This window comes from Leptodactylus fuscus, chromosome 1 (assembly GCF_031893055.1).
Source record: "Leptodactylus fuscus isolate aLepFus1 chromosome 1, aLepFus1.hap2, whole genome shotgun sequence".
Lineage (NCBI taxonomy): Eukaryota > Metazoa > Chordata > Amphibia > Anura > Leptodactylidae > Leptodactylus > Leptodactylus fuscus.
The window spans coordinates 66,131,658-66,144,550 of NC_134265.1; the positions used below are offsets into that span (position 1 = coordinate 66,131,658).

The following is a 12,893-nucleotide window of genomic DNA, read 5'->3' on the forward strand; positions in this document are numbered from 1 at the left end:
ATGTGCTAATCCAGACATCTCATCCCATAACTCCAGACAACTTGCTGTTAATTGTTGCAATATAATATTATATATATATATTTTATATACCGTATATACTCGAGTATAAGCCGAATTTTTCAGCCCAGTTTTTGTGCTGAAAAAGCCCCCCTCGGCTTATACTCGAGTCAGCAAAAAGAAAAAAAATATATATATATATATATATATTTTTTTAGGAGGGTGAGGGGGGTTTATGACCAGCCACAATATCAATGTATAGAATCTCCCATAAAATAGTGCAAAAAAAAAAATTAAAGTTCTTAATCCCTCCTTTCCCTAGAATACATACAAAAGTAGAAAATGACTGTGAAACACATACACATTAGGTATCCCTGTGTCTGACAGTGCCCGGTCTACTGAATACAGGGTATCTGCAATGCTCCTGTTCCATCAGGAAGGGGTTAATAGGAGCACTGCAGATACCCTATATTCAGCCAGGCTGAATTCCAAGTGGGGGAAAAAAAACAGTCCTCAGGCTCAGGGAAGGGGCAGACAGACAACCAAAACACCCCCTCCCCTTCCCCAGCACCCAGCAACTACTGCACCCAAAAACTCCGACCATTTTAATTTTTGAAATTTTCCAGTAGCTGCTGCATTTCACCCCCTAGGCTTATACTCGAGTCAATAAGTTTTCCCAGTTTTTTGTGGTAAAATTAGGGGGGTCGGCTTATATTTGGGTCGGCTTATACTCGAGTATATACAGTATATAATATATATATATATATATATATATATAATATATATATATATATATATATATATATATATATATATATATATATATATATACACATATATATATATATATATACACACATATATCAGTCAAGCTGTACGGTTGCATTTCAGAACACCTAGTCATACAGTACTTATGTCACCTGTTGTATTGGAATATTCAGATGTATACATTATTAACCATCATATTATATTATTAGTCTATGGCCGTGCTACTGTGTTACTGTGCCTTAGAAATAAAGGGCACGAAAATAATTTACCATAGTGACCGTCCATAATGTCGAAGTGCCAGATGATAATGATCTTTGTCTTCTGAATCTCGGAGAATAGACATGGCTCTTGGAAATTAAAACAGAAATATTAATGAATATGAATCTCAAAAGCACAGCAGACATCGCCTGTCAGAAGTGTAGATAAGAAGTACAGATTGAGGGTTCTGTTCACATCAGCATCAAGGCTTTCATTAAAATGCCCAGTTGACCCCATTGATTTATAATAGAGTCGATCAGGAAAAATAATTCTGCCAGCTAAAGGAGCCTGAAAAGAAGTTGTGAAGGGAGTTATCCAATTACATTATCCAGCTCAATACCGAATGCTCCATTTTGATACCTCATCTTGTTAAATGTTAAAGTAAAGGTTCATCTGTACTCATTTCCTGACATGTTGTTCTTTACTATGAAATAAATGGGAGTGAGACTGACATGGGACTGGCATATATGGGAAACCACAACATAGACTCCTGGAGCAAAGAGCTATAAGGTTATAGTAAAAAGAACACAGCATTCAGAAAAGGCACCACATGGTTTTTCATTCAAGACACCAGAGACATTTTCTGACATGTCTAAAGAATATGCTAGGAAATACGTAATCATGTAAAGGTGAACCTCCACATCCATCAATAGTACCGCATGAGGAGACCTAGAAAGTACAAGCTCATTCTTAGTCAGGGTATATTGAATGTCAGCCAGGAAAATACAAAATTCAAAGAAAGGCTATTCTTGTTCTTGTTGCCCTTTTCAGACTCTTTTCTTCTCCCTTCCCCATCGCTAAACTCTTTATTCTCTGCTATATACGCCTTGGTTTCCCAAGTTTGTCAGATCATTGGAGTATAAAATTAATTTTGGCCAGAAAAATCTATGGAGAGGGATAGGGCAGGAGTTGCAGAGTGAGAGCAAAGTAAAAGAACAGAGGCTGAGAGGCATCGGCAGCTTATAGTAAGTTTTCTATATCATCCCAAGTTCTTCATTCACACCAATTCAATTCAGTATTTCTCTATACTGTCCCTCATGATGTTTCTAAGGAACAGAGAGTTTTCTTCATGTATTATAAAAGCAGCTACTTTCCACTCACTACCTTACGGACGAGTGAAAACTGAGATATAGGTGGCAAAAGGTAAAACTGGCCAAATATTGTAATACTATTCTCATACATACATATGGCAACTTATCCAGAAAAGTCATCTGAAATATTAGGTAATAATTAACACAAAAACGGGCTTCATGTTCCAGTGCACCAATGTTGGACATGGGCAAATTATATACCTACTTTATAAATTACTTGCATCATGAAGAACGCATATTTACCATTATCGCTGGGGTGGTCACATGACTGCCCAAGACACATTTTCATAGAAACCTGTGACGTTCTGTTTCACTGCTTACAGAAATGGAGCGTCACATACTATATCCCCGGTCCCCCCTCCCTTCCCCTACCCTTCCTGCCTGAACGCTCCCCTCACTACACTGCTCCCCATTATATTTACCTTCCTTTATGCCGCAATATCCTGTCAAGGTGCATAATTTTCACCTCAGGCATGCACAATAACCCACAATCACTGAGGTGAATCTGCCAGGCGACGTTACAAAGATGTCTGTCGGTCCGCACATGCGCAATAGATAACAAGAGCCAGCATGTCTTACACGGATGTACTTGCGATCCCTATATGCATGGCCTAACTTTCTTCAAAGGGGATCGCAAGTACATCCAATATGTAAAACATGTCAGCGATTATTATCTATTGCAAGTCTTATTTTAATTGGCTTATTTGCATTTCATAAAAAACAATATACAGGGAGGGGGTCAGTGAGTGAGAAGGAGGTGTGGTGAGTTAGGACTGGGAGACTACAGATGGAAGTTAATGATGTACTGGGTGGGCTAGCTAGGGAAACAGGGATGGGGATGTGTGTGTGAAAGGGAGGGGTCAGTGAGAGAGGGAGGAGAAGTGAGGTATTATGGAACTTGTAGGAAACAAACCACGGGAAGTTATGGATGTAAACAAATGCAGAAGATGCCAGGAGCTGACTGAGAACACCAGAAATCACTCAAAACACTGCTAAAGGTATTTGGGTGCATTTAGTAACCTATTAAAAACACTAACTGACCTTTTTTTGAAAAATGATTCCCCCCCCCCCCAAAAAAAAAACCCTTTAAACACCTGACATCCAGCCTATTGATTCTGGGCCTAGCAGGCCGGCCATTGCTCATCTCCCTATATTATAAAAATGAATTTCTGTCTGTCTGTCTGTCTGTCTGTCTGTGCTCTAATGCGAACCAAACGACTGGACCGATCTTCACCAAATTTGGTACAGAGATACTTCAGATATCCGGGAAGGTTTAAGACGAGACTCCAACTCACTCGGACGTACCGTTGCTGAGATACAGCATTTCAAACACAGTGCCCCCCCCCCCCTTAGCCAATACAAACCTGCAAGACTTTCACTCATATTCCAACTGCCATACACACGGTCACTCCACATGCACAATACAACACTGATATCCAAACTGAGATACACGCATCAGAGGATTAGATACACAGATCAGCACACAGTATCACACACCAGAGGATTAGATACACGGGTCTGCACACAGTCCCACAAACCAGAGAATTAAATACGCGCTTCTGCACACAGTTCCACACACTGAAGGATTTGATACGTACATCTGCACACGGTTCCACATACCGAAGGATTAGATACAGGCGTCTACACACAGTTCCACACTCCAGAGGATTAGATACGCGCGTCTGCACACAGTTGTACACGCCATAGGATTAGATACACGCGTCTTCACACAGTACCACATGCAGTAGGATTAGATACATGCGTCTACACACAGTTCCACACACTGTAGGATTAGATACGCACCTCTTCACACAATACCACACAGGGGAGGATTAGATACACGTGTCTTCACACAGTTGTACACGCCATAGGATTAGATACACGCGTCTTCACACAGTACCACATGCAGTAGGATTAGATACGCGCGTCTACACATAGTTCCACACACCGAAGGATTAGATACGCGCCTCTTCACACAATACCACACAGGGAAAGATTAGATACGTGTGTGTGCACACAGTACCACACTTTGGAGGATTAGATACATGCCTCTGCACACAGTACCACAAGCCAGAGAATTAGATACGCGTCTCAGCACACAGTACCACATGGGGGAGGATTAGATACGCGCGTCTACACACAGTACCACATGCCATAGGATTATATACGCGCGTCTGCACACAGTACCACATGCTGGGGGATTGGATACATGCGTCTACACACAGTTCCACACACTGTAGGATTAGATACGCACCTCTTCACACAATACCACACAGGGGAGGATTAGATACACGTGTCTTCACACAGTTGTACACGCCATAGGATTAGATACACGCGCCTGCACACAGTACCACATGCAGAAGGATTAGATATGCGCGTCTACACACAGTTCCACACGCCGAAGGATTAGATACGCGCCTCTTTACACAATACCACACAGGGGAGGATTAGATATGTGTGTGTGCACACAGTACCACACTTTAGAGGATTAGATACATGCCTCTGCACACAGTACCACAAGCCAGAGAATTAGATACGCGTCTCAACACACAGTACCACATGGGGGAGGATTAGATACGCACGTCTACACACAGTACCACATGCCATAGGATTATATACGCACGTCTGCACACAGTACCACATGCCGGGGGATTGGATACATGCTTCTACACACAGTTCCACACACTGTAGGATTAGATACGCACCTCTTCACACAATACCACACAGGGGAGGATTAGATACACGTGTCTTCACACAGTTGTACACGCCATAGGATTAGATACACACGCCTGCACACAGTACCACATGCCGTAGGATTAGATACGCGCGTCTACACACAGTACCACATGGGGGAGGATTAGATACGCGCGTCTGCACACAGTACCACATGCCATAGAATTAGATACGCGCGTCTACACACAGTTCCACACTCCAGAGGATTAGATACGCGCGTCTGCACACAGTTGTACACGCCATAGGATTAGATACACACGTCTGCACAGAGTACCACATGCCGTAGGATTAGATACACACGTCTACACACAGTTCCACACTCCAGAGGATTAGATACGCACATCTGCACACAGTTGTACACGCCATAGAATTAGATACACGCGTCTGCACACAGTACCACATGCAGTAGGATTAGATACGCGACTCTTCACACAGTACCACACAGGGGAGGATTAGATACATGTGTGCACACAGTATCACACTTTGGAGGATTAGATACATGCCTCTGCACACAGTACCACAAGCCAGAGAATTAGATACGCGTCTCAGCACACAGTATCACACAGGGAAGGATTAGATACGCGCCTCTTCACACAATACCACACAGGGGAGGATTAGATATGTGCATCTGAACACAGTACCACACGGGAGGATTAGATACAGGCCTCTGCATACAGTACCACATGCCAGAGAATTAGATACGCGTCTCAGCACACAGTTCCACATGGGGGAGGATTAGATATGCGCATCTGTACACAGTACCACACGCCAGAGTCATTAGATACGCGCGTCTGCACACAGTTTCACTTACTCGAGGATTAGATATGCGCCTCTTCACACAATATCACATGGGGAGGATTAGATATGTGCATCTGCACAAAGTACCACACCAACAAGAATTAGACACTTGCATCTAAACACAGTACTACACAGGGAAGGATTAGATACAGCTTTACTCCAGGTATCCATAACAACTGATCACAGTTTTTTCACTGACATCCAAAATGAGATACACATAATCACATGACACTTATGGACATACACACAAACCACATACAAAATACACCAATGCAAAATTGGACAATTCTTATGGGGCCAGTACACAAACATAAATTGTAATATACCCGTGCGAAGCAGGGTCCTCCCTCTAGTACATTATATATGAATGTATTATTACATACACATTACCTCTCGTAAGCATCCTTTGCTTGTCTCTTTAGTTTGAGATGTTCATTTAAATATCCCAGCATTCCAAAAGCCGTAGAATCACTTTGTATTCGCTCTATCAATGGGACAGTAAACAATATAATATGTAATATTATATGTTGCATTTTCTGATATTATATTTGCACAATTTCTGATGTTCTACTTCCTACTAGTAGAGATGAGCAAACACTGTTCGAAACGGCCATTTCGAATAGCATGCACCCATAGGAATGAATGGACGTAGCCGGCACACAGGGGGTTAAGCGGCCGACCACCGGCAAGGTCTGCGTGTCGGCCGGCTCCATTCATTCCTATGGGTGCGTGCTATTCGAAATGGCCGTTTCGAACAGTGTTCGCTCATCTCTACCTACTAGCTCATTGGAAAGTAACCGTGAAATAGCCATAAAATACAATCAAATCTACTGCTGTAAATTTGCTGAAAATAGTTACCTGTGTATTTGCTTAAAGCTAGATGCGCTGTAGTGATGGCATTCATCTGCACAATGTTATAGCGGTAAAGCTCCGTATTCCTATTGCTTTTATCCAGGAGGGTCATACAGACCCAGTGAGCATATCCTTTTGCTCCCTCGGTCTAACAGAAAACAAACAGTAATTGCTTTGAATCCACATAATATCCCTTACATATAGTGTAACACACACTTTAGTTTGGCAGCTGTCACATACTATAACAATAATGGCCCACAGTTAGGGCTTATTCACACATACATGTAATCACGGACAGCACACGATCCGGCTTTACTTTTGTGTTTTTACTATGTTTTACAATGTACAGCGCACGGACAAACATCTGTGTGCTGTCCATGATTTTCAGGGACCCATACATTAGAACAGGACTCTGTGGTCCATAAAATAAACCATCATAAAGCATGTCTCTGTTCTTTTTCCAATGGCTGTTCATCTGTGGAAAGAGAATAGGCGTCTGCATTTGGCTACAAAATTAATGGCTGAACATGGAGTCCGTGATTTAAATGGGAGTGAAAGCGGATGTGTGATGTGCTAATAAGCCCTTACTTATAAACTTAGGCTGTCTGAAGATGTGCTAGATTTATCACAGTGGCTGAAGCTGAATGATAAATTGGCACATCAATAAACATGACAACTTCCTCCCCATCAACGTATTCTGGTTTAGTCAATAACTAAAGCATTCCTTGAATCACTAAGCTAAAGGGGGCATTCCAATGAGACGTCGGAGGGGCGACAGATAAACTTACATGCATACTAATCTCAGTGGTATGTCTGAAGAGATCCATGGTTTCATAGCTGCCGACAGTTTCTGCAATCAATGCCTATGGAAAGAACAGATGTTTGTGTAATGTGAGAAAAGGTTTCTCAGACACTGATGGAATATACAGTAAGCATGCTATCCATGATCATAGCTCATCTTCAGAGTGTGGTATAATATTACTATACACAGGAAATACTAATTCATCTAACGTGATATTTCATACGCACACAGTATGTTAAAGAGCAGGAGGGGCTAAGCAGATTAATGTATAGTTTTGTGTGAAAATATTTAGTATAAAATATTATATTCATTCACATCTCTGCTCTTTGTGGGCTTAGGAATCCTGCGGCCAGAGGAACTCAATGATTGACAGGAATCCCTACATGCCTGTGCATATATGACAGCTAACCACAGCAGGACAGCCCACTGGACTCTTAGGCCCTATGAACACTGAGGAAACCAGGTCAGAAAATCTGGTCCATATGGGGCAACACGGTGGCTCAGTGGTTAGCACTGCAGCCTTGCAACGCTGGAGTCCTGGGTTCAAATCCTGCCAGGAACAGCATCTGCAAGGAGTTTGTATGTTCTCCCCATGTTTGCGTGGATTTCTTCCCATCCTACAGAGACGTACTGATAGGAAAAAAAATGTTCATTGTGGATTAAAAAGAAAAAGAAAAAAGAAAATCTGGTCCATACATTGGCCAGATTTCCCAGCCCAAACCCAGTTAGGAGAACCAGGATTCCTTGCAAGATAGGGACCCATACCAGAATATATGGTCTGTACATTGGCTAGATTTGCACAGCTTTCTTCAGTTTCTTTAAAGGAGTTTTCCAGAATAAAAATAGTGTCCTAAAGAAAGGTCACTAATATCAGGTCGGTTGGGATCTAACAATCAGCACTTCCATCGATTAGGCATTCTCAGAACTGATACACAGAGAATAGAGCAAGAAGCAGACAGCACTGTTCTCTGTGTAGTGGCCAGACTTGGTACTACAGATCAACTCTCTTTCATTCAAATTGGACCTAAGCTGCAATGACTCAGTTCCGTCACTACACAGAGAATGACGCTGCCTGCTTCCTGCTCTATTCTCTGTGTCTCAGCTGCTGAGAACTGTTAATTGATGGAGGTGGTAGACTTAATCTGAGATGAGATGTCAGAGCTAAGATTAGTGACCTCTCTTTAGGACATGTCCCCAGTTTTAGCTCGAAAAAAAAATACTAATACATTGGTACTTTTTCCTATATCAGATGTACTGACCGGTATATAAAGGTAACACTATACTGTAGGTTATAACTGAGGATCGGTACTAAAGGTGTTCAAACATGTCAATCTTACACCATTTTATCACTTTACTCTTCCTGTCTGAAACATCCTAGCATTTATTAAACTTTCTATGATCTTCTACATTTTGTTATGCACTCACCTGACCAATCCAGCATCTCACATATGACGGATCAAGGGACTGGGCTACCTTGAAAGCTTGATGGCTTAGCTGCAAAATACAAGTGCAAATAACATTTTTCACAGAAACCCCAGGTAGTGTGAACTATAGACAACAGTTCATCTGTATAAGCATATATAGTAGGAGGCAATGGCCAAAGTATGCAGGTAAATCATGAACTGCAGCTAAATTCTTTGTATCAATAATATCTGGAAGTTGCAAAATGTAATAGAAAAAAACAATAATAAATTATTTGCTAGCAGGCACATTATAAAAAACTGACACCAACACCAATACATATAGTGACGTACCTCCTGAATCAGTAAAAATACAGTACTCAGGAGTCGTGTAATGACCTTAAAGGGGTTTCCCTGGATCAGTACCATATTTAAATGTGTAAACAATTAAAAGTTAAACATTAAGTTTTGCAGAGTTTTTTTCTAACCATCTTAGTGGTGACAGTCTTTTGTCTTTATCGGGTTCTGATGAAAATGACCATGAAAGCAGGAACTTTCTATGGTCTGGTACTTGTCAGAAACCCGCCATTATTTCCTTATTGTGGCTCGTCATATACGAAGCTGCAGCAAAGCACTAGTTGGGTACAGGTGAGGTAACTTCCAATACGTCACCTAGACCCATCATATAAGGTCAGGGATTGGCTGTAGTGGTTGACTGAGTCACTTAATTTCCGCCATACAGTACCCGTATGGGATAAAACAGAGGCCCAAGGTTGGGTGAGTATTGCTTCTTTCTTTTTTCTTTTCATGAACCCTCAGAAGCCCCTATGCCTCTGGATTCCCAATTGACTAAATGTGGAAATAATATCTGTAATCTTACCTCAATATTTTCATTCAACAAATATAACGCTCCAAGGTTAGTCCAAGCGATGGCATTCTGATAAGAGATGAAAAAATATAGCCTAAAGTCAGCTGAACTTTGTAAAAACACAAGTAACATAATAAGATTAAAAATAAAAAGCAAATAACTCACATTTTGCTGACACTGGATTGACTTGATGAAGGCGTGCTGAGCAAGGGCCTTGTTGTTGACTTCTAAAATGAAAAGATATTTAATGCAATTAAAAAATAAAATGAAAAGTAAGACCCCGATCCTAAGTGATGGTAGTCAAGATGTTAAATCTAATAAATCTTTACTGTTGTAGAGAGAACTTTACGTTTCATCCAATATGCAAATGAGGATGTAAGTATGTGTTGGATGGTCCAAAAGGTACTTAAGCTTTTCTCCATGATCCCTTCATCCTTTCACTTGGACGTGATTGATGGCTCTTTCACTTTGCCAAAATTTGGCACATGTTCTAGTGATGTATATAGTGCATATGCAGTATCTGAAGCTGATGACTACAGACTGTGCATGTGCCCCAATGTCAGACAACAAAAGATCTCTGTATACATTTTGTGTGTTCAAAAACAGTGAGGCCTGAGTATGGATTATGGAGAAGCGTCTGGGTACTTATCACGACAAGGCCTGCCCAACCCAGGCACTTGAAACATCAATTGCCTACTGGATAATACTTTGCTTTATTACAAATGTGTCTAACACTTCTACCCAATGCTGTTGTGAGTTTTATGATGAGGAAAGCTATGACAGACTCCCTTTCATGATCTTAAGTGACATGGTCACACTTCTGCAGAACACTATCAGGCTGTTTGGGGAAATGGCAGACAATCCATAGACGACAACGGTCAAGACATAATGATGGTCGCAGCTCAGAGACCCATGCAGACGTATCTAACAGCAGCATTTCATAGCTGGGACTACACCATAAAAGTCCTATTGTACAAATAAATGAACAAGTAAGTAAATGGCTATAAAAATCTCACCTTTGGAACAACATATAACACCAAGTGAGTTCCAGTACTGGTGGTTACTACTGTCCATCATGATCGACTTCTTTATGCACTAGATCCCAGAAAACAGAAAATACATTCAGAAGAAATGCCTTGTATTTGCAAAAGTACAACTCTGAATTGTTATAAAGCGATGCTCATCTTATAGAGGAAACCTCAACATAGTAGAAAAATCATAGACAATAAAAAAAAAAGTAACTGCAGTTTCAGCCATGAAAGATGCTATAGCCGAGAAGTCTTAAAATTATTTTCTCTCTTAGAAAAAAAAAACCAAAAAAACAAACAAACACACTTTGCCTAAAGCAATTGTAATGAGGCACTAAAAGTCAGAACAGTCAGTTATGTGTAATGTGTTTATTATATTGCCACGCTGTGTGCGGGCTTTTGTGAATATTGCAAAAGAGGCCAAATAGAGCGAATAACTCTTATCACAATATGGGGTGTGAAACATATCAGGCCATGGGAAAATCACTGTTGAAAGTCTCAATTGTTTAACAAAGCCGCCTTACTTCCAAGTAGGGCAACACAGTATAAATGTGATGCAGCCCCTAGCATAATAGAGGCTGATGACTGATGGCGGATGTCATTACAAGCACTTTACAATGTTTCTGAACATTCTAAAAACACTATAGAGATTTCTCTCCAGGTAATAGAGGCCAACTAGCTGAATAAATATACAGTTCGGGTGACCCTGACACTAGAAAGCATTGCTATAGTCCCTAGGCAACATTTACAGTTACAGCTATGCAAAAACATCTAAGGCAGGGGATTAAAACTCCTTCTTGATGAGTAATTCTGCGACTGTATAAATGTAGCTATGCCAGTTAATGTTAACATATTGTTAATATACATAAGTAATAGTGTCCCAATTATCTCCCCCCTACAGGTAACATAGGTAATAGGGCCCTAATTTTGCCCCACAAATAATTCTTCTCCCCACCCCAACCCAAATTACATCACATACAGTCCAAGTCACACAATTCTGGTGAATTACTTACCTCTTCTTCCTACAAAGCACTGATGTGGTACCACAGAGAAGGAGACAGCATGTCCAGAAGGACATTAAAAGAGGTGCTCAGCCGGGCAGCACATCAGCACTTTGCAGGAAGAAGAGGAAAGTATTCAATTCCTGAAGACACTAGTTTAGGGGCTCGGTTGCAAGTGTAACCGCTATAACCCCTATAGCCATGGAGTGGGCCACAAAACACAAGGTTGCCGGCCTTGTGTTTGATACCGTAATCTAAGGACAAGGCCACATAGAGCAGTTTGATTGTTAATGGCTACACAATGTGGAGACAGAAAGGAAAGCAGTGACATCTGCATGTATTAGATACATAACAATAGGTAAATGCACAGCAAAACCTGGGACAAAAATCCGCAACAGAATAGAGAGAATGCTGCAGATTTGATAATCCGAAGCTCTCAAATCTACGCTATTTTTTTCCAACTGCAATGGAATATATAGTGTTCTGGATTTTCAGCAAAGCACCTCCTCCAAAAATCCACAACAAATACATACATCAGTGTAACACATCTGAATCTACACATCTGATCCATAGATAACCTATACAATGTGTTTAGTGTAGTAATACCCTAAACATCACAACATTACCTGCACTGATTTTTCCAATATTTCACTTTGGTTACTTTCTGCGTGGTCAGAAAGAAGCAAGTGCTGTGCCTGGTAGAAATAATTGATACCAAGATCACACCATATGTTTGCTGAGGACTGAAGCTTCAATGCTCGACCATAACACCTGTAAAGAGTAAGAAACAGAGGGGCGTCCAGCCAATTATTTCTATTCTCTTTGTAGCATTGATAAGCTTTTAGAAATGTATGCCCTTTCCCTTCCCTTGGTTAAACTTGATGGACTTATGTCCTTTTTCAACCGTCCCATATCTGTTGTGGCATGGAAATTTACACTGTAAATGAATAAGATCAAAAATAGCACTATGTTCAGTTCATATCTAGCATGTACTACTGGAATACATACTAGGAACATCTTCAAATTTATATACCAGATGTAGCCATACAGACCACATGTATTTCTCTCTTTGACATATGACTTGCTGGTATGAGCATAACGTAAACAGACCCTAACATCTATTACAAGGGTTGTACAAAGTATAGAAGTGATCCACTATGGCTAGGATATGAGATAATTTCATAGTAAGAGAGGGTCTGATTGCTGGGACCACCACCAATCTCAAGAACAGGGGTCCGATTTTACTGCTCTTATGAAGTGACATGCACCCTGCCTCTTCATTTATTCTGTATGGGAG

The 12,893-nt window shown here is 40.9% G+C and overlaps 1 protein-coding gene across 2 annotated transcripts in view; it reads right to left on the minus strand.

The window, feature by feature from the left end:
- Nucleotides 1–12,893, minus strand: part of SKIC3 (SKI3 subunit of superkiller complex) — a 105,657-nt gene that overhangs the window by 45,652 nt on the left and 47,112 nt on the right. For both annotated transcript variants that reach the window (XM_075271561.1, XM_075271571.1), the window contains exons 20-28: nucleotides 12,223–12,367; nucleotides 10,584–10,662; nucleotides 9,733–9,794; nucleotides 9,580–9,636; nucleotides 8,725–8,793; nucleotides 7,286–7,360; nucleotides 6,504–6,645; nucleotides 6,036–6,129; nucleotides 1,035–1,112 (exon numbers count right to left, since the gene is read on the minus strand). In XM_075271561.1, the coding sequence (XP_075127662.1) occupies nucleotides 1,035–1,112; nucleotides 6,036–6,129; nucleotides 6,504–6,645; nucleotides 7,286–7,360; nucleotides 8,725–8,793; nucleotides 9,580–9,636; nucleotides 9,733–9,794; nucleotides 10,584–10,662; nucleotides 12,223–12,367 (801 nt within the window). The remainder of the gene's footprint in view (nucleotides 1–1,034; nucleotides 1,113–6,035; nucleotides 6,130–6,503; nucleotides 6,646–7,285; nucleotides 7,361–8,724; nucleotides 8,794–9,579; nucleotides 9,637–9,732; nucleotides 9,795–10,583; nucleotides 10,663–12,222; nucleotides 12,368–12,893) is intronic.